Source organism: Bubalus bubalis, chromosome 15 (genome assembly GCF_019923935.1).
Source record: "Bubalus bubalis isolate 160015118507 breed Murrah chromosome 15, NDDB_SH_1, whole genome shotgun sequence".
In the NCBI taxonomy this organism is placed as follows: domain Eukaryota; kingdom Metazoa; phylum Chordata; class Mammalia; order Artiodactyla; family Bovidae; genus Bubalus; species Bubalus bubalis.
Window position 1 is genome coordinate 61598953 of NC_059171.1, and position 22540 is coordinate 61621492.

The window sequence follows — 22540 nt, forward strand, 5'->3', positions numbered from 1 at the left end:
CCTGTGATAAATACACATGTGGAAAGACGCGCAACATCATTAGGACACACCAGTTAAGGTCATGTGACACAGTGTACCCACACCTTACATCGATAGGAAGGCTAAAGCGGAAGACGGCAGCAACTCTAGCCTAAGTCTGCAGCTGCTGGGCTGGGCGAGGTGACCCGAGGAGGGGCTGCTGGACTCTGTACCCTCTTCCCACACTGACTGCTCTGGCTCAAAGGGACCTCAGGCCCCACTCCACCTGTCCTCCCCAAGATGGGGTGAGGTGGTGGGCGGGGGCTGACTGCCCTCAGTTCCCCTCCATCCCTGCCTCTGTGAGCAGGTTCCACGGAGAGCTGGGGGTTCATCACCACCTGCAGCAACAGCACAGTGTCCATGGCCCCAGCCATCCACCCTCCTTGGTGTCAGCAAGGCCGGCCCAGCCATGGAGCAGAGGCCCCACGGTGCGGACGGCCACAGGGGTAGAGCTGGTGTCTGAGGGTTCCCAGGGCTCGGTCAGCAGGGCTGAGAAGCGAGCCAAGCCCACGCCCACCACTTGCACTGCGGTGTGTTTGCTACCTGGCCCTCTTCCCACTTTTGGAAGCACACTGAACAAGGAATCATAGTCCCGTCACCAGTCAGACTCCAGGCCTCACTGTCGGCGCCCGTGGAACTCACCGGCTCAGGTCGGTCCCGGGAAGGTACTGGGAGAACCGTGAGTGCAGCAGCGGGATGAGCCTCAGGTCGCACCACCGCTTCTCCCACCGCAGCCCCGGGGACGCGGGCCACGATGAGCAGGACAGTGTGTCCTGAAAGGAAAACAGACTTTCAGCATCGAGGCCACAAACCCCTTCCACCATAGGGCTATTTCCCCCTAAGCAATCCAAAGACAGGGACAGAATACCATGGGATATCCATATTCACTGGCAATGAAATTAAATTTGCTAATGTCTCCATTAATGGAATCCTATAAGAAAGTGAGGAGGGAATCGTTGAGATGAAAAATTATAGTGAAAAACATATGAAAATAATGGGTCAGGAGCTGGAAGAAAAAATAAAATTGGGACAACTGAATCCATTCAAGAATGCAAAGACGGGTCAAACTGTAACTGTGATGAACTAGTAGGTGACAAAAAAATAAGTTCAGTTAGCAAGTATTTTCTATCTGTGAAGCACAAAACATTACAAGGGCTTGCGATTCATTGGTTAGTTAATATTTTTGAATAGAATGAATATTCTTCTAAAACAACTCTCAAACAGTACTCAAGGAAATCATTGTCAATTTATTTAACTTTATGTTAAGATGTTCGTATTTTCCTGTATTGTTTTAAAGTTATGTTAAGATAACCACTACTGGTTTGAAATTCCATGTATTTTAAATTCCATAAAAAGTCTGTGTTTTTTTCCTTTTGTAGAGAGAAGACATACATTTGAATAAAATTTGAGCTTTTCAGTGGGTGTTGATCAGTGTTTCTTTCATTTTCTTTCACTGTTGGATTTCTCCTTGGCTCTAGTACAGGGAATGATGCTGGTGTGTAGGTTGGCCTGGCTTCTGCCAGCCAAGGCTCAGTTTGATCAGAGAGCTGCTGACGTGGATTTGTCTCTAGTCTAGAGATTCTTTGTGTATAGATGGGTGCTCAGGCATGTCTGATTCTTTGTGTCCCCATGGACTGTAGCCCACCATGCTCCTCTGTTCATGGGATTTCCCAGGTAAGAATTCTCTCATTCTTGAGTGATGATACTAGAAGGAGATTCTGTTTTAGTCTAAATATTGAACTTCTGTGAGTCTAGATATTATTAACCTTTTCTTCTGGTATAATTTCTTCAAAATTGGTTATGGCAAAAAAAAATCTTCTATTATTTTCACTAAAGGTTGAGAGCTCTCTGGTATTACTATGTTAATTGTCAACAGTTGTGCCAGTGAAAGTCCATGAAATCCTTGGAGCAGTTTGGAGCACCTGGAAGGAAGGTCTGGCTTAGACGGTCAAGAGGCCCCCTTGGTGTCCAGTCTCTCGGGGGCTCAGCCTTTGTGCAGGATGGTCGCGTTCAGGGCTTCCGTGGTGACTGTGATGCAGACACCCAGGGTTCACATCAACCACCCCCTTTCTCCTCGTGTCAGATGGCACAGACAGTCAGCACGTGGCCCAGATGAGACAGTAGCTGTGCACCAGGGGGAGAGGGCTGAGCCCCCATTAGAATGAAGCCACCTGGGTTCAGAATCATGCTTCCCCAACTGACGAGTCCTGGGAGAGTCACTCACCAAGTCTGTGCACCCATGCATCTGTCTCCAAAGTCATGGCTGTCACCAACGGAACCCACAACTCCTCCTAAGTCTTTTCTGCACAGGGGTACTTGAAACCACCATTCTATGTGACATCCTGGGGAAAACTGACGTGGTTTCCTTGGTCAGGCTGGACCCAACCAAGCAGCCCAGAGAAGCGAGAGGCAGAAACCCACTTGTGGGCTTTTGCTTGAGGCCCCACCTGGGAGGCTGTGCAGTCAGGCATTGACCAGAGGCCCCCAGCTGGTCAGCAGCAGTGTCAGGATCCACTCGGACCTATATCTCTCTGACTCCACAGCCAACATGTGGCCCAGAGCGCAACATATAACATTCATAATCAGTGCTGAAATGATGGAAAGAATGACTCAGATTTTTGTCTTGATTATTTCACAATTCTGCAAAGTTATTTCAGGCAAATTATTTACAGACGGACCCTCATTGTTCATGAAAAGCACAAAGAACTCCTCTCACTCCATTGTTTCCTGAACAAATGGACAGAAAAAGTAAAAGAACATAAAAGACATGGGAAATGGAATATGGAGAATGAAATCACCATAGGAGAGGATGATAAGCTTTATCAATTACATTTTATAGACTTTGTGTGCTGGCAGGTATGAAAATACACATGACCTTTGACCCTTCCTGATATAGCACCTCAACCTGGAGTCTTTAAGTATCAAAGTTGAAAAATGTCACTTCCTCATACATTTCTTTCTCATAAAAAATGTTATAACTCCCACTTCAGCTATTGAAATAATTAAGGTTAGTGCATTTCATTTTACAGATCTGTTATTTACAGTCAAATATCTGGTGTCTTTTGAAAATTATTTATACTTATTGCTTAAATTATGACAGTAGAATATAAATTTACTTTCTAGTCTTTTTCTGTAACAACTGCCAGAATTATTTTTGATTGCATACAATGATCTAACAACACAAAGATTTTAATGGTTTTAAGGCCCATAACTAACTTTCAAAACATTTATTCTTCAATGTCAAGAATGTTGTTTCCTATAATATTAATAGCACAAATGGGAAAAGTAGCATTAACAGTCTTTGCTTTAAAATAAACTCTTGCCTGACTTCAGACTATACTACAAAGCTACAGTCATCATGACAGTATGGTACTGGCACAAAGATGGAAATACAGATCAATGGAACAAAATAGAAAGCCCAGAGACAAAGCCACACACCTATGGATACCTTATCTTTGACAAAGGAGGCAAAAATATACAATGGAGAAAAGACAATCTCTTTAACAAATGGTGCTGGGAAAACTGGTCAGCCACCTGTAAAAGAATGAAACTAGAACACTTTCTAACACCACACACAAAAATAAACTCAAAATGGATTAAAGACCTAAAGGTAAGACCAGAAACTATAAAACTCCTAGAGGAAAACATAGGCAAAACACTCTCTGACGTAAGTCACAGCAAGATCCTCTATGACCCACCTCCCAGAGTAATGGAAATAAAAGCAAAAATAAACAAATTGGACCTAATTAAACTTAAAAGCTTCTGCACAACAAAGGAAACTATAAGCAAGGTGAAAAGACAGCCTTCAGAACAGGAGAAAATAATAGCAAACAAAGCAACTGACAAAGAATTAATCCCCAAAATATGCAAGCAGCTTATGCAGCTCAATACCAGAAAAATAAACGACACAATAAAAAATGGACCAAAGAACTAAACAGACATTTCTCCAAAGAAGACATACAGATGGCTAACAAACACATGAAAAGATGCTCAACATCACTCATTATCAGAGAAACACAAATCAAAACCACAATGAGGTACCATCTCACGCTGGTCAGAATGGCTGCTATCAAAAAGTCTACAAACAATAAATGCTGGAGAGGGTGAGGGGGAAAAGGAACCCTCTTATACTGTTGGTGGGAATGCAAACTAGTACAGTCACTAAGGAGAACAATGTGGAGATTCCTTTAAAAAACTGGAAATAGAACTGCCATACAACCCAGCAATCCCACTGCTGGCCATACACACTGAGGAAACCAGAATTGAAAGAGACACATGTACCTCAATGTTTATCACAGCACTGTTTACAATAGCTAGGACATGGAAGCAACCTAGATGTCCATCAGCAGACAAATGGATAAGAAAACTTTGGTACATATACACAATGGAATATTACTCAGCTATTAAAAAGAACACATTTGAATCAGTACTAAAGTGGTGGGTGAAACTGGAGCATATTATACAGAGTGAAGTCAGAAAGAAAAACCCCAATACAGTATATTAATGCATATATATGGAATTTAGAAAGATGGTAATGACAACCCTATACATGAGATAGTAAAAGAGACACAGATATAAAGAACAGACTTTTGGACTCTGTGAGAGAAGGTGAGGGTGGGATGATTTGAGAGAATAGCATTGAAACATGTATATTATCATATGTAAAAGAGATGACCAGTCCAAGTTTGATGCATGAAACAGGGCAATCAAAGCCAGCGCGCTGGGACAACCCAGAGTGCGGGCATGCGGAGGGATGTGGGAGGGGGCTTCAGGATTGGGGACACATGTACACCTGTGGCTGATTTATGTCAATGTATGGCAAAAACCACCACAATATTGTGAAGTAATTAGCCTCTGATTAAAATTAATTAATTAAAAAATAAACTCTTTTTACAAAATGTAACACATTTCAAGGTATATTTCCATTCAAGATCTCAAGAACAATGATCAGGCCAAAGTAGAAATGCATACAGAGCAAAAGTGTGCTGTCAGTTACTCAGTCATGTCCGACTCTTTGTGACCCCATGGACTATAGTCCACCAGGCTCCTCTATCCATATGATTTTCAGGCAAGAACACTGAAGTGTGTTGCCATTCTCTTGTCCAATGGATCATCCTAACCCAGGGATTGAACCCCCATCTCCTACATTGACAGGCGGGTTCTTTACCATCTGAGCCACCAGGGAAGCCCATATAGGGCAAAATTCAGATCCAAATTTTGTTAAGGACTTGGCATAGAAAGCACTGATTAAAGGTGAATAGTGAGAATGTTTCTCAGAATCTGGTGAGCTAGTCGCCTGAGTTTAAGCCTCCTGGTGAGCACAAGGCAAACTCTCTCTTCACCTTGATGAGCAAATTGGGAGAATCTCATGTGTCCTAAAATTAGTGACCTCAAGTCCTTGGGAGGACTAGGCTACACTGTTATGTAAGGCAGTGGAGTGATGTTAACGTATCATCAGGTGTTATTTTCTCATATGTTTCAAATGTTGTCTTAAATACGTAAGCAATGTTTCAGGAAACTCAAACAGCATCTGCTTACTCAAAATTTGCTTCAGAAAATAAATATGCCGCAGGAACTGAACACAGCATCCCTGGGCTGGGACAGAAGTGAGGACTAGACACCGCAAGGACTGATGCTTCTCCTAGGGACCTGACTCCACGATGCACGTTCCAGGAACATGTGCCACAAGGCGCCCTGCTGTCCAGGTTCCCAGGTACCTCATTATCAGTGACAAGTCAGAAGGACACAGGCTCCTAATCTTATGAATCTCTGAGTAGACCATCCTCCATTCCCCAAACTGGCCACCAAGTCTGCGTGACCCACTAATTCCTGAGCGGCTTCAAGTTTGGTATGAAGTCTCCCAATTCTGGTTGATTTAAATTAAGTCAGATGTTCATAGTCTCTAGCAGACCTTTCTCTGATATTAGGATGCTAATGTCCACTGTTCTTTTTCTGCTAATGTTACAGTTTATTTCACGCATTTGCCTATAGATTTGGGGTTTAAACATTTTTGGGTCAGGAACCATAATTAACTGTTTCCCATGGCACCTAGACAGATCCCCACATGGTAGGTTCTCAGTAAATATCCATTTGATTGAGATGCAATGTAATAATTGTCTTTACTTTTATTGTACTTTAATTTATATGTGTCTTGATTCTTATTGTCTAAAACATTGCAAGTGCTATTAATTCCTTTAAAGATCCTTGCATGCATGTGTGTGATAAGTCATTTCAGTCGTGTCCGACTCTTTGCAACCCTATGGACTGTAGCCCACCAGGCTTCCCTGTCCATAGGATTCTCCAGGAAAGAATATTGGAGTGGTTTGCTATGCCCTCCTCCAGGGAATCTTCCCGACCCAGGAATCAAACCATCTTACCTCTCCTGCTTGGCAGACAGGTTTGTTACTATTTGCACCACCTGTGAAGCCCTAAAGATCCTTAGCAAAGTCAAACAATGTTCAATCCTAACACTAAAAATGGAAATCAAGTGGAAAGATATAACTCAGAAAGAAAAGTTTATGATGATGGAGTTTTTAAAGATTTGACAGTTGAATTTATTTGGAACAGTTGTGCTGTGGAATTGCTGAGTGGTTTCCTTAATGCAGTCAGGTATTTGTAAGGGAGACATTGACTCAAGCACCACACTGAGGCACAAGTGGTGAACTCAAGTCCACAGCCACTGCTGTGTATGTAATGGGAAGAGAATAAAGCAGCCTGAATGGCTCCCACCCACTGACCTTCCTCTTTCCGTCTCCTTATTACAGAGGGGTCCACGGGTATGGGGCAGGGACTAGAATAACATGTCACCCAGACTGTTCAGCTCTGCAGAAGAACAGCTCTTCCCCCCTCTCAGGAGAGAGAGGAGATGGAGGCTCTGATGTGAGGGACAGATGGGGGAGGTCTCCGGAGAAGGGGATGAGGAGGCAACCTGGCAGGATGTGGGCTCCTGACGGGCGGGGTGGACACTGTATCACCTGCTTGCCAAGGCTGGAGGGCTGCTCAGTTGCCCCATCTCTGCATCCCTGCTGCAGCCACAGTGGGGACGGGGCACTGAGCCCTGATTCCAGGCAGAGGCTCCTTTCAGAGGGGAGGCGGTCGACTCACAGCTGTGGGGGTCAAGGCCCACCCGTGAAAGAACCCGAAAGACAGCAGAGGCGTCACGAGCATGTTGACCGCAGGGATGGATGAGAGCACGCAGGAGGTGGAGGCTGGGCTGCGGCGGCGAGATGGAGCTGACGGGTGCGTGGACTGACGCCTGTATTCACTTCATACACATGCGCTCATTGTTTGAGTCACTCAGACCTTGCCGCCTTCTGAAGACCACATTTTAGATATTCTCCACCGGGTGACAGTTACTTCTCTGGTGACAGGAGTGAGAGAGAAGGGCAGTGAAGTACCGGATGTGGTTGGTTTACTTTTGCAGAGACAACCCTGGTGGTGCCAATGGTTCCTCTTTCAGAACAAAAAAGGCAAAGGAAAATGACTGGGAGCCTGCTGGACTTGGCTGAGACCGACGCTTTGCGGTTCAGTGCACTGAGGCCAGAGGCATGAAGATGCTCGGAAGGAGGACTTTGAAGTGAAATGCCACAGTGAGGTCAAGAATTTCCAATGGAGAGTGAATCATACAGGTCAGAGGAAGCTCCACGTCTTATACATCCTAATACTTGGAATAGAAAAATAAAATTCTTCGTAAGTGAGCTCTGCTTCTCTTCACGTTTGTGAGCGCAGAGGTAATGACCATCTTACATTTAACCGGAAGGATTCGTTTTGTCTTTAGAATGTGTGCATGTTTCAAAGGGTGAAATACAAGGAAGTTCAAAATATTTATAAAAGAAAAAGAACTGCTTACTCCAAAGTACAGGTGGTAAATAAAAATCAGCACTTTATTAAATGTGTATAAAACCAACATGCTGATTTTATCAATTATTAAATACAGATCTAGTTTAACATCCCTCACATTTTACACAATGTGTAGATTAGATTTTCATCTTTATCACTTTGCATTAATTCCCTGGTGGGCATGAAGGTGGCTAAGAAATCCTAATATATCACAAATTAGATAGCTACTTTTCGTGAAATAATTTCAAATGAAAAATAACAAATTATGTCAAATTACATATAAGATGCCATGTTATAAAATGATTTATGATGTTCTTTCAAAGTTAAGTCTCTACAGCTTACAAAGGGCTTAGTGCAGACCTGAGAGGAGAAAAATGACATTAAAAAAATAACAGACCTACTTATTTACGTCCTCCCTGGATTAGCATAATTCTGAAAAAAATAAAGCAGCCAAGGATTTCAAGTCTGTCAGAGAAGCCAGGTCCCAGAGCAGTTTGAGCAAATTCTAACTCCGTGTACCCTGGGCTTTGTCTAGGTTCCCTCCTCATTAGTGGGGACCATGCCCTGGGCATCTTACTGTGTTGTTGGGATGGTAGTTGAGGTGCAGGCCGCTGTCACAGAGCGGGGAGGAGGTGCCGCTGCTCTGGTCGCTCGGTGCACCTGCGGGAAGAGTCAGAGCATTGCTGGTTAGAAGCCCACCTGCTCTGCATGGACATCTTCTGTCCCGTGAACTTCAGGTCACTTCAGGTATCATGCAAGCCAGGGAGTAAAATTATCTCTGTTTTATTTATGTCAAAGCCAGAGTTTTGGAAGTAAACAAAAATAAAAATGAAAACCTAAAGTGGATCCTAAAAGAGACCTGCAAATATTTATCTTGGATTTCAGAAGCATTAAGGTTTTATTAAGGGAAGCATTCAACCATATAAAAATAGTATTTTACTTTATTACCCGAAGAGGCCTATTCTTATGGACCATACTTAAAATGGTGCAAGATTTTGTTTGGCTACGAAGTCCTACTTAATTTTTTGTACTAATGTACTAGCAAATCTCGTGTGTATTTACCATAATTTTCCGTAATGCAAAGTTTGTAAGTACTCTGTCTTCACGATCACTCTTGCTGTGTACACTGTCACTGGGAGCACCTTCATTGACATGCAATCAATTTACAACTAAAATAGTTCATATTAGATCCTCATGAGAAAACTACAAATATCTATTTTTAAAGATGAGTAATATAAAATAAAGACTTGTGATTTTCTAAGATTTTACAATTTAGTAATTGCTTCAAAGATATAATAACCTTGGTACCAAAATCCCACTAAAACATCACAGGAAAAATACATCTGGAAATCTTTAATGAACATACATTAAAAAATAATAACAATACTTTACAAATTAAAACCTGTAATATATCTATAAAAATACAGCATGATCATGTTTATCCTAGGAATGCAAGCTTTATTTGGCATTCAAAATCAACTTTTAAAAAGTTACCATATCAACAGAAAAAAAATTTTAAATGTAGTATCTCAATGAATGAAAAAAATATTTGACACAATTCAACATTAACTTCTACTAAAACAAAGAAAGAAAAAGAAATATCTTCAGTAACGAGGATTAGAAGGGTGTCTATATTTTAACTGGGGCTTCCCTAGTGGCTCAGCTGGTAGAGAATCCACCTGCAATGTGGGAGTCTTGGGTTCAATATCTGGGTTGGAAAGATCCCCTGAAGACAGGAATGGCTACTCACTCCAGTATTCTGGCCTGGAGAAGTCTATGGACTGTATAGTCCATGGGGTCACAAAGAGTTGGACATGACTGAGCGACTTTCACTTTCTATTCTAGCCCAATAAAAGGCACCTGTGTTATACAGAGCAAAGTAAGTCAGAGAAAGAAAGGCAAATATTGTATATTAAAGCATATATGTGAAATTTGGAAAAGTGGTACAGGTGAACCTATTTGTAGGACAGGAATGGAGACACAGACATAGAGAAGAGACTTGTGGACACGGTGGGGAAAGGAAAGAGTGGGATGATGGGAGAAAGTAGCACCAACATACACACACTACCATGTGTAAAGTAGACAGCTAGTGGGAAGCTGCTGAATAACACGGGGAGCCTAGCCTGCTGCTCTGTGACGACCTATAGGGGTGGGATGGGGAGGGAGGGAGGCTTAAGAGGGAGGGGAATTATGTATAATTATGGCTGATCTGTATTGTTGTATGGCAGAAACCAACACAACACTGTAAAGAAATTTTCCTCTGATTAAAAATAAATTAAGTAACTAAATTAATAATAAAAAGGGCAACTATGAGCACCCACAGCTGATGGCACACTTAACAGCGAAAAGCTGGATGGTGTCCACCAGTATCTTGCACAGGGGAAGGACATCTGCACTCAGGACTTCATTCAACACATTACTAGAGGACCACCCCATTACTATGTGCATAATCAAGAAAAAACAAGGAATTAAAGAAATATAGCTTGGAAAGAGACAAGCAAAACTCACTATTTGCAGATGACATAACTTCATATGTAGAAAAATTTTTACAAAGCACAAAAAATCTTATTAGAATTAGTAAGGAAATTAAGCTATGTTGCAAAATGTCAATATATAAAAATGCTTGTTTTTTGTATGTTAGCAACCAATAATTGGAAAATTAAATATTTAAAATATTATTTACACTAAAATACAAAAATATAAAAGACTTAAACTTAATGAAAGATATGATATACTTTCCCATTGGAAACACTAAAATATTGACAGAAAAAAAATATAAAGAGATGGAAAGATATGTTTGTGGAATGAAAGATTTAAAGTTGTTAAGGTGTTAAGTATACTAATTGTTTATCAATTCAATCTAGTCACATTCAAAATCATAATAGCTTTTTATATGGAAATTGATATGCTATTTATAAAATGTACGCAGCAGTGCAAGGATCTAGAATAGCTGAACACAAAATGAAATAGCTTGAAATATCGCATAGTTGAAGAACCTACCCTGGATGACTTTTTAAAGTAGTATAAAGCTGCAATGATCAACCTCAGAGAAGGCAATGGCACCCCACTCCAGTACTCTTGCCTGGAAAATCCCATGGACGGAGGAGCCTGGTGGGCTACAGTCCATGGGGTCGCTAAGAGTCGAATACGACTGAGCTACTTCACTTTCACTTTTCACTTTCCTGCATTAGAGGAGGAAATGGCAACCTACTCCAGTGCTCTTGCCTGGAGAATCCCAGGGACAGGGGAGCCTGGTGGGCTGCCGTCTATGGGGTCGCAGAGTCGGACACGACTGAAGCGACTTAGCAGCAGCAGCAGCAATGATCAACACTGTGGTTTTGTTGAAAGAATACAGTATGCATAAATTAATGGAAATAAGATGGTGATTCCTTCATTCTTGATTCCTACTTCAGAACCAAAATGTTATTACTATAAGATAGATTATAAACGTAAACATAGAAATCAATGTTATAGGCGCTCCCCTGGTGATCCAGTGGCTAACACTCCATGCTCCCAATGTATAGGGCCCGGGTTGGATCCTGCATGGAGGAAACTAGGTCCCAGATGCCTCAACAAAGATCAAAGATCCTGTGTGCAGGAACAGCCAAATAAATAAATAAATCTATTTAAAAAAAATCTAGCTGAAAAAGCTGCTTGCAAAAATGTAGAGAGAGATCCTTGCTACCAAGGGGTAGGCAAATATTTTTTACAGAAGATACAGAAAACCAAAAGCATATACAACAAAACAACAACAAAATGATAAATTAGATCTTATAAAAATAAAATCAAACTGTCACAAAGAGTTGTACAAACTGAGACACCTTGGGTAAAAAATACAGTCATGCACAAAATGAGTGAAATGTTTGTAACACACGTAACTAACAAAAGGCTTATAAACAGTCTTGTATTCTCCTGCAATGTGATAATATAAAGGCATACCAATAGAAATAGGGGGAAAGACTTGAGCAGACACATCATAAAATAAGAGATGCAAATAGCACACGACAAGGAGCAAATCATCATCAGCCTTCAGAGAAATGCAAATTGAAACTTCAATCCGATACCACCAGACCCTCAAGAGAACAGCTGAAGAAATTGTGACCGTCACATATTGCATTAATGCAGAGCAACCAAAACTCTCACCCACGCTGGAGTGGACACAGAGATCCGTAAATATATGCCCTTCTTAGAAACAGATTTGGCAGTTGGTCAGCAAGTTAATTGCACATCTGTCTTGTCACTCAGCAATTCCACTCCTAGGTACTTATAGTACCAGTTATAGTAGTGACATAAAATACTAAGACTCTCCATCCTTGTACAGGATTGTTTATAGCAGCTTTCTTTGCAATAGCAAAACACCGGAAACAGTTTGTTTGCCTGTAAGCAGGAAAATGTATTACCCAACTTTACTCCAGTCACAAGTGGGACACTACGCAACAGTGTAAAAAAAAGTTCTGAAAATATGTACCATGAGATGGTTCATTATGAAAGAAGCCAGATGTAAAAAAATAAAAACAGCTTGATTACATTACATAAAATTCTAGAAGAAGCAAAAAATAATACTTGATGGCAAGAAATCAAGTCAGTGGGTTTTTGTGGGAATGTTATTTATAGGAAGATGCACAGCAGAACCATTTTATGATCTATATGCATGTGGACTAAGCAAACATGCATTTGTCAAAACGGATCCAATTGAGAATTGAGGATCTTTGCATTTCATTTCATGTAAACTTCATTAAAAATATACTCTTATTTGATTTTAGCAAAACCTGTAAGATGTATGCATTTCATTTCATATTGTTCAAATAGATATGGAAAATTTTAAGTAGCTCTTATGAAAATTATTACATTTTCACATAGACCAGGGCTTCCTTCAATCTCCATATTTTCATCAGGACAGATTAAGTGTAAATGCTTATTTAGTAAATTCAGTAGTTGAATAAGAGTATATTGCTTTCTACTTAGAGAATATATATTCATCAAACATTATGAATGAAATTCAATCGAGATACAAAATGTATATATTTAATATGACACATTTTTAAATAAATAATGTTTCCCCAGTTATAGTTGGAAAATAGCTAAATGTGAATACATTTTGAAACAAAACCAACAGCTGTTCCCTTTGGAGAAAGGTTAATTGAATGCTTTGTGACATTAAGACAAAATGTTTGTATTCAGGTAGAAATCTCAACTTTGAAAAGAAGCTACTAATTACTGTCAGGAAATAATGGTTCAGAAAGCAAGCATGACGTGAGCATTTTACCCATCCTTCACAAATGCTTACATGCACAGTCTTCGTTCAGTGACAGTTTGAGGAAAGCAGGTGCTCGTTTCAAGAATGAGACTGTCAGGGTCACCTCTTCTCCAGCATTCCGAAGAACTTGAACCTAATAGAAAACATAATAAAAACGATACCACTATCAGTGTGTCGGCAAACATTTCTGTGATTGCAGCAGCTTAAAGTACTGGGTGGTCTTTTCCAGCTCTCACGTCTTGTGATGTGGCTGGAAACATTCAGTGGGAGGTGCACAGGATGAATGAGCTAAGCTGCAGGCACTCAGCCTTCACAGCCTCCCTCCCCGCACCATTCTGTGTCCCTGTTCACACACGATGTCATCATCCTTCATTTACATTCATCAAGACTCTCTTGAGTTTATGGTCTACCTTAGGTCTACAGAAAGATCTATATTTATGAATTTACTGAATATTCATTGAACATCCATGATGCACTATTTGGAGACCTATGAGAAAATTACCCTGCAGATGTTGACCAGAGTGCTAATTCTAATTAAATTGTTCCAGTGCACTCACACAAGTTCGCAAAGAATAAATAGATATTGCTGTTCCTTTATATCATTGCATATTTTCTTCTCTTTCCCTGAAAATATAGAACAACTCTTCACACTTTCCAAATTATAGAATTACTAGGTCTATTTCTACCAGTTAAATAATAGTCATTTACCAAAATATTATAACAAGCCAAACGTTAGCAATATTAAAAGAAGTTCAGAAAGCTGAGGATTATTTATAGCAAACATATCTAGAAAAGATATGTATATCTATAATTTTAAAAACTCACATAGACTAAGAGTAGAATTAAGAATAAATAGTGAAGAAGCAGTTAATAACCATGGGGACATAATTTGTTATTAAACTTATAGAAAAATGATCATCATAAAATCATTAAAGAACTGACTATGAAAATGGTTTAGAATGACTTCTGGTCTCTATGTGCTATATGCATGTTAAGTCGCTTCAGTTGTGTCCAACTCTTTGAGACCCCATAGACTGTAGCCCACCAGGCTCCTCTGTCCATGGGATTTCCCTGGCAAGACTACTGGAGTAGGTTGCCATTTCCTCCTCCAGGGGATCTCCCAACCCAGAGATCCAGACTGCATCTCCTGCATTGCAGGGGGATTGTTTACAGCTCAGCCAGCTGGGGAAGCCCCCCAAATCAAATGAAATTATAGAAATAAAAAAGCAAAATAGCATAAACAACTTTGCTGGATTGGCCCTAACCCTGACTTGAGGACAGAACAATAACATTAACCCAGTCTGATCATTAGATAAGGTAGACACACACACACACACACACACACACACACACACACATGACACACACACAAATAATACATAGCATCATGTTAAAAGTAGGAAATTTTAAAAATGAAGAAAATTATATAATCATTTTAATAGATATAAAGAAGACTTTGATTACATTCATTCGATTCATTTGATAAAAGCTCATAGAAAATTGAATGTACAAAGAAGTATCTTTCATATTATAAAGAGATACACAAAAAGTGTATAAGAAACATCACAGCTAATGGTGAATTACTGAGACATTTCTCTTTGAGATCAGAAATGAGACAAAAATGGCCACCAATTTCATTTCTCCTTAATCTTTCTTCAGGTTTTACTGTAATAAGGCAAGAACAGAGCTAATCAAAATCATTAAAATTGAATAGAAGAAATGAAACACATTATTCAGAGGTAACATGATTTTTGAATTTAGAAAATCCTTAAGAGCCTGTAGACATCACTGCATGGTGAGTTATTAAGTGAGTTTAGTGTGGAATATCACAGATACAAAGTAATGTATAGTGATCAACTGGCTTTGATTTAATATCAACAAATAAATACAAGATTAGCTGAACTGGAGGAAGATGGTGTATCATGGACACCCCCAGACATAATACTGTGAGGATATCAGTTCTCTTCTACTTTCCCATTGATTCACGATAATCCCATGCAAAGTTCCCATTTTTATTTTTTTTTAGTTTTTAGCTTAGTAAGAATTTATGAACTTGGCTTGTTTCACAGTGGCATTTAATGTTTATATAATCATTATTATACAAGTGCACTGGAGTGTGTGAGGCAGTGGAAAGCAGCCACTAAATGCAGACATTCTACAGCAAGTGTGCAATACATAATATCCAATGTTAAATAAAAAACAACACTGTCAGAAGCTCAAGTATAATTAAGAGAACAAAGTAGAATAAATTAAATATAGTTGACCCAGAAATAGCTAATGGGCAAAAGCTTTTCTTTTGAAGCTTTATATTGGTAAACTTGAGTCTTGAAATTTTGTTCAAATGCCATCGAGATAAATAAAAACTTTTCAAAAATTATAAAACCTTACTCTAGCAAGGAAACTTTGAGTTTGTTTTCAATAAAAGATCAGTTATGGGTGTCTTTCTGGATAACCACAACTTCAAGTCTTCAACACATACATATTTTTTAATTAATGCAGAAACACATGCTTGATTCAGCAGCACATATACTAAAAAAATTAATGCAGAAATCGTCATATTTTCAGAGAACAGGATTGAGATAATTGGCCTGATACTGTCAGGTAGAAAATACAGGTTCCGTTCATAGCAATACAGGCACACCTCAAGAAACAAGAAAAAAGTCAAATAAATAACCTAACTCTACACCTAAAGCAACTAGAAAAGGAAGAAATGAAGAACCCCAGGGTTAGTAGAAGGAAAGAAATCTTAAAAATTAGAGCAGAAATAAATGCAAAAGAAACAAAAGAGACCATAGCAAAAATCAACAAAACCAAAAGCTGGTTCTTTGAAAGGATAAATAAAATTGACAAACCATTAGCCAGACTCATCAAGAAACAAAGGGAGAAAAATCAAATCAATAAAATTAGAAATGAAAATGGAGAGATCACAACAGACAACACAGAAATACAAAGGATCATAGGAGACTACTATCAACAATTATATGCCAATAAAATGGACAACGAGGAAGAAATGGACAAATTCTTAGAAAAGTACAACTTTCCAAAACTCGACCAGGAAGAAATAGAAAATCTTAACAGACCCATCACAAGCACGGAAATTGAAACTGTAATCAAAAATCTTCCAGCAAACAAAAGCCCAGGTCCAGACGGCTTCACAGCTGAATTCTACCAAAAATTTAGAGAAGAGCTAACACCTATCCTGCTCAAACTCTTCCAGAAAATTGCAGAGGATGGTAAACTTCCAAACTCATTCTATGAGGCCACCATCACCCTAATACCAAAACCTGACAAAGATCCCACAAAAAAAGAAAACTACAGGCCAATATCACTGATGAACATAGATGCAAAAATCCTTAACAAAATTCTAGCAATCAGAATCCAACAACACATTAAAAAGATCATACACCATGACCAAGTGGGCTTTATCCCAGGGATGCAAGGATTCTTCAATATCCGCAAATCAATCAATGTAATACACCACATTAACAAATTGAAAAATAAAAACCATATATTTATCTCAATAGATGCAGAGAAAGCCTTTGACAAAATTCAACATCCATTTATGATCAAAACTCTCCAGAAAGCAGGAATAGAAGGAACATACCTCAACATAATAAAAGCTATATATGACAAACCCACAGCAAACATTATCCTCAATGGTGAAAAATTGAAAGCATTTCCTCTAAAGTCAGGAACAAGACAAGGGTGCCCACTTTCACCATTACTATTCAACATAGTTTTGGAAGTTTTGGCCACAGCAATCAGAACAGAAAAAGAAATAAAAGGAATCCAAATTGGAAAAGAAGAAGTAAAGCTCTCACTGTTTGCAGATGACATGATCCTCTACATAGAAAACCCTAAAGACTCCACCAGAAAATTACTAGAACTAATCAATGACTATAGTAAAGTTGCAGGATATAAAATCAACACACAGAAATCCCTTGCATTCCTATACACTAATAATGAGAAAACAGAAAGAGAAATTAAGGAAACAATTCCATTCACCATTGCAACGGAAAGAATAAAATACTTAGGAATATATCTACCTAAAGAAACTAAAGACCTATATATAGAAAACTATAAAACACTGGTGAAAGAAATCAAAGAGGACACTAACAGATGGAGAAATATACCATGTTCATGGATTGGAAGAATCAATATAGTGAAAATGAGTATACTACCCAAAGCAATCTATAGATTCAATGCAATCCCTATCAAGCTACCAATGGTATTCTTCACAGAGCTAGAACAAATAATTTCACAATTTGTATGGAAAAACAAAAAACCTCGAATAGCCAAAGCGATCTTGAGAAAGAAGAATGGAACTGGAGGAATCAACCTACCTGACTTCAGGCTCTACTACAAAGCCACAGTCATCAAGACAGTATGGTACTGGCACAAAGACAGAAATATAGATCAATGGAACAAAATAGAAAGCCCAGAGATAAATCCATGCACATATGGACACCTTATCTTTGACAAAGGAGGCAAGAATATACAATGGATTAAAGACAATCTCTTTAACAAGTGGTGCTGGGAACTCTGGTCAACCACTTGTAAAAGAATGAAACTAGAACACTTTCTAACACCATACACAAAAATAAACTCAAAATGGATTAAAGATCTAAATGTAAGACCAGAAACTATAAAACTCCTAGAGGAGAACATAGGCAAAACACTCTCTGACATACATCACAGCAGGATCCTCTATGACCCACCTCCCAGAATATTGGAAATAAAAGCAAAAATAAACAAATGGGACCTAATTAACCTTAAAAGCTTCTGCACATCAAAGGAAACTATTAGCAAGGTGAAAAGACAGCCTTCAGAATGGGAGAAGATAATAGCAAATGAAGCAACTGACAAATAACTAATCTCAAGAATATACAAGCAACTCCTACAGCTCAACTCCAGAAAAATAAGTGACCCAATCAAAAAATGGGCCAAAGAACTAAATAGACATTTCTCCAAAGAAGACATCCAGATGGCTAACAAACACATGAAAAGATGCTCAACATCACTCATTATCAGAGAAATGCAAATCAAAACCACTATGAGGTACCATTTCACGCCAGTCAGAATGGCTGCGATCCAAAAGTCTACAAGTAATAAATGCTGGAGAGGGTGTGGAGAAAAGGGGACCCTCTTACACTGTTGGTGGGAATGCAAACTAGTACAGCCACTATGGAGAACAGTGTGGAGATTCCTTAAAAAACTGGAAATAGACCTGCCTTATGATCCAGCAATCCCACTGCTGGGCATACACACTGAGGAAACCAGAAGGGAAAGAGACACGTGTACCCCAATGTTCATCAAAGCATTGTTTATAATAGCCAGGACATGGAAGCAACCTAGATGTCCATCAGCAGATGAATGGATAAGAAAGCCATGGTACATATACACAATGGAGTATTACTCAGCCATTAAAAAGAATACATTTGAATCAGTTCTAATGAGGTGGATGAAACTGGAGCCTATTATACAGAGTGAAGTAAGCCAGAAAGAAAAACACCAATACAGTATACTAACGCATATATATGGAATTTAGAAAGATGGTAACAATAACCCTGTGTACGAGACAGCAAAAGAGACACTGATGTATAGAACAGTCTTATGGACTCTGTGAGAGAGGGAGAGGGTGGGAAGATTTGGGAGAATGGCATTGAAACATGTAAAATATCATGTATGAAACGAGTTGCCAGTCCAGGTTCGATGCACGATACTGGATGCTTGGGGCTGGTGCACTGGGACGACCCAGAGGGATGGAATGGGGAGGGAGGAGGGAGGAGGGTTCAGGATGGGGAACACATGTATACCTATGGCGGATTCATTTTGATATTTGGCAAAACTAATACAGTTATGTAAAGTTTAAAAATAAAATAAAATTAAAAAAAAAAAAAAAGAAAATACAGGTTCCACATCATGAATAAGGAAGAATGTCATCTTCCTGCACAATCGGAAATCAGTGCCAATAAATCCAATCATCGTTTTCATATTCATTCACATTTCTTAATGCAAATCAAATGTCCATTTTAATCAGATGACATATCGGCACAGTTTTTCTCTCATACTGCCTTGGGTGAGTACATGAGCAAAAGCACAGAAGTTGGTAAAAGATGACAATCAATAAAAATGGAAAAAGGAAAGGGAACTACTCCTATATGTATAGGCTGACTCTGTTAAACCAGGACAAGATAACCGTTCGGACCGTGACCTAAATGTCTGTAAATTCCATCCGTCTGTTAGACAGGAAACTGCGTAGAATCCTGTTGTGTTCTCTGTCCTTCTGCCTTCACGCGGGGGCGATTCTAAATTCACAGGAGATTCTGAGGAAATATTTAGCCGCCCACCACCGCTGTGGTGTATGAAGCCAAAAATGCTCATAGCTGGAGGTTATTTTACCATTTTGCTTTCTGAAGACTTTATTTTTGTAGGGCAGTTTCAGGTTCTCAGCCAACTGGAGGGGAAAGTACAGAGATTTCACCTGGGCCCCCTGCCCCCTAGAAGTACAGCCTCCCTGTGGTCAACACACTCGAGCTGAGTGGGACATTTGATACAAGTTATGAACCTGCACTGACATGTCAACACCACTCAGAGTGCACAGCTGATGGGAGGGTTTAGTCTTGGTGGTGAGCCTGCTGTGGGTTCCACATAGCACACACACACAGACCAACCACAGAGACACACACAGACCACACACACCCACAGACACACCACACCACACACACACAGGACTTCCCTTTGACTTTGGCCTCACCCTGCTGATATGTCATTAAGTGCAGTAAATGATTTCCTTAGAGTCCTGACCTCTGGAGGAAAAAGAAATTGAGCATGACTTTGAGGAACGGTCTTAAACAAACTTCTTTTCAGACAAAACAGCTAAGCTGGCACTAGATATGATACCAAGCGTTACTATCCATGTTGAGATGGTGACCACCTGTGGACACTGAGTGAACAAAGTGTTTTCTTGTATAACTATTTTTATTTATACTAACTGTAGGGGGAAATAATGTACTTATTGTGTGGGGCTCTCTTGAGTGGGACTAGGTCCTCTGCTTTCCACTTTCACATGTACACTTGAGGGGAATCTGTGGAGCAGTGGGGGGGCACACGCCCCTCTCTGTGAGGACAGGTGTGCGTATCCACACCTACAGGTGACGGGTGGGGTCAGAGTGCTGCCAACGTTCAGGGTGGAGACAGGGCCTTCTCAGGAAAGAGACATCTGGTCAAGGACGGAGCCTATAGTTCCCATGAACCCTGGTGCCGGTGCGTGTGTGTTTAAGTCCTGTCCGACTCTGTACGACTCTGGCGGGACAGTAGCCCACCAGATTGGACAGTAAGTCGTGTGTGACAGCCTGAACTGTCCAGCTGGAAAATGAGGTGCAGAACTGCATACAGAAAATCCTGTCACCCCTGGAAGTAGTGGGTGGATCAACATGAGAAGGCAAGTATCACATGGAATGTGGAAAATAAGAAAGTGCAAAATAAGAAAGAAGTTTGAGGTAACTTAGAAATACCATCTCTTACCACAAAGTGACACTGAACAGTGATGGAAAAGCTGAAGACAGATGGAGGAAGGGATGGGGGTTTGGATTACTGTGGACATCACAGCTGGAGAAAGGTGCTGTGACGTTCCTGAGGGTGAATCTCACACATTCATTCATCCCATCACCTTTCCTGCATTTTAATTTGTGGGAAACATTCCACATGCACAAATAAGTACAACAGGATCCCTTATATAGACATTTCAAGTCTGAATGTTACATTCATATAAAATTTTTAAAAAAATCACAGCAAAAATGTGTATATAGTTGTATGTTTTAAAGAGAACTACTAAATTTTTAGTACTTCTGAATTCCTAAAGTTTCACCCTAAAATAGTGTGCAAGTATGTAGTAAGTTTTCAATTTGGGTAAATATTACAAATAAGAATGGAGGTTGACTAAATAACAATGTCAGCTCTAATATTAACCAGGATATAGTAATAACTCTTAATGAATTTCAATATGGAAAAAATCATTTACTTTAGTGAGGTGAGCATGTAGAACACCTGATCCACTTTTACTGTCATATTTGAAGCTATAACTAAAAATTCCATCACTTTAAAAGACCTCATTAAAATAAGATTCTATGTAATAAAAGTGGGTGAAATGCCACATTCTAGATGAGTTGAACTTAACAAGCAGAATACATTGGCAGCTAGTTCATACACTATAGTAACACTATTTCAGCATTTGTTTTAATTGCAGTATTTTTTCAAAGACACAAGTAATATTTTACCGTGCTTTCTAACGTTGTATGTCAACCGACGAGTTCATGTTCTATTAGGCACTTTAACAAAAATTTTAAATTGGTAAAAAGTTTATTTTTAAAAAGTCATCTGGAACAGATGGGTTCAAAACTAAGCTTTATCTAATTTTTGAAGGAAGGGAGAGACTTTCCCTTATTTTTGTACAACTCTGTATGAGATTGTCTCAGGAGTGAATTGTCAGGATCTGAGAAGCAACACGGACGTGGTGACTCCCACACCGGAAGAGCAGCTGAAGCCCGGAGCCGCAAGTGTTTGTTTACACACATCATCACAACACGTTTGCACAGCAGCACAGGACTCGGAAGTAAACACTGTGGAGTTGCTGGTGCACTTTCCTCCCGTAGTCTTTCATCTCACTCTATCACATGCATCATTTCTTATGTCACTTTGAACTTTAGGTACGCCCCCTGCTCCCCGGAGCACGCGGAGAGCAGGATTCATGCTCTGGTACCGTCAGCAGCGCTGTGGGGCCCCTGTTGGCTCTACCAGCACCTCCCTGGAAATAGACATTCAAGAAGGAGAAATACAGCTGTCCTGCCATGAGAAAACAGTGATTTCTCTGGGCGTCTGGTCATTTCAAATACTTGAAAATAGATGTGAGTTTCAAATATAATGTGTTAAATGAGTGGGGAGAAAATAATCCTTTTATGCTGCTAAATACATGAAGGAAAACAGAGTTTATTACTTCATGATTACTTCAGATTTCAGTTTTCAGAGGAATCTATCACACACAAAATGGTGAGGACATGGCGATTATAGCCCTGAAGATGGTTATGAACTTGTTGCAAAACGCAGGCACTTTATTTTGAAGCTGTGTATGTCTGTTCCTCTCTGACGTATCTGAAATTACTGAGAATGTGTAAGGGTGGCCCTTAGTAAGAGTATCAACTTACTGCCTTTTTATTTTGTCATCTGGAATCTCCCTCAAGTCTCCTGTTCTACTTTGAACTCTACTTCTTTTCAACAGAGTAAGTCCCAGAGGACAGTCCTGCCATCTGGTACCTGACAAAGTGACCAGTGATGGGATGACAAAGCAGAAATCAAAACAGACTCTTGGGGAACCTCTCTGTCAGTCACTCAGCTTCAGGCTCAGACCTCACACTCACCCATCCCTCT

At 39.8% G+C, this 22540-nt stretch overlaps 1 protein-coding gene across 2 annotated transcripts in view; it reads right to left on the reverse strand.

Annotated features, from left to right (window-relative positions):
* The window catches only part of SNTG1 (syntrophin gamma 1), a 402149-nt gene that overhangs the window by 82589 nt on the left and 297020 nt on the right, over positions 1-22540 (reverse strand). For both annotated transcript variants that reach the window (XM_044928771.2, XM_006063418.4), the window contains exons 9-11: positions 13145-13247; positions 8435-8517; positions 661-791 (exon numbers count right to left, since the gene is read on the reverse strand). In XM_044928771.2, coding sequence (XP_044784706.1) covers positions 661-791; positions 8435-8517; positions 13145-13247 — 317 coding nt within the window. The remainder of the gene's footprint in view (positions 1-660; positions 792-8434; positions 8518-13144; positions 13248-22540) is intronic.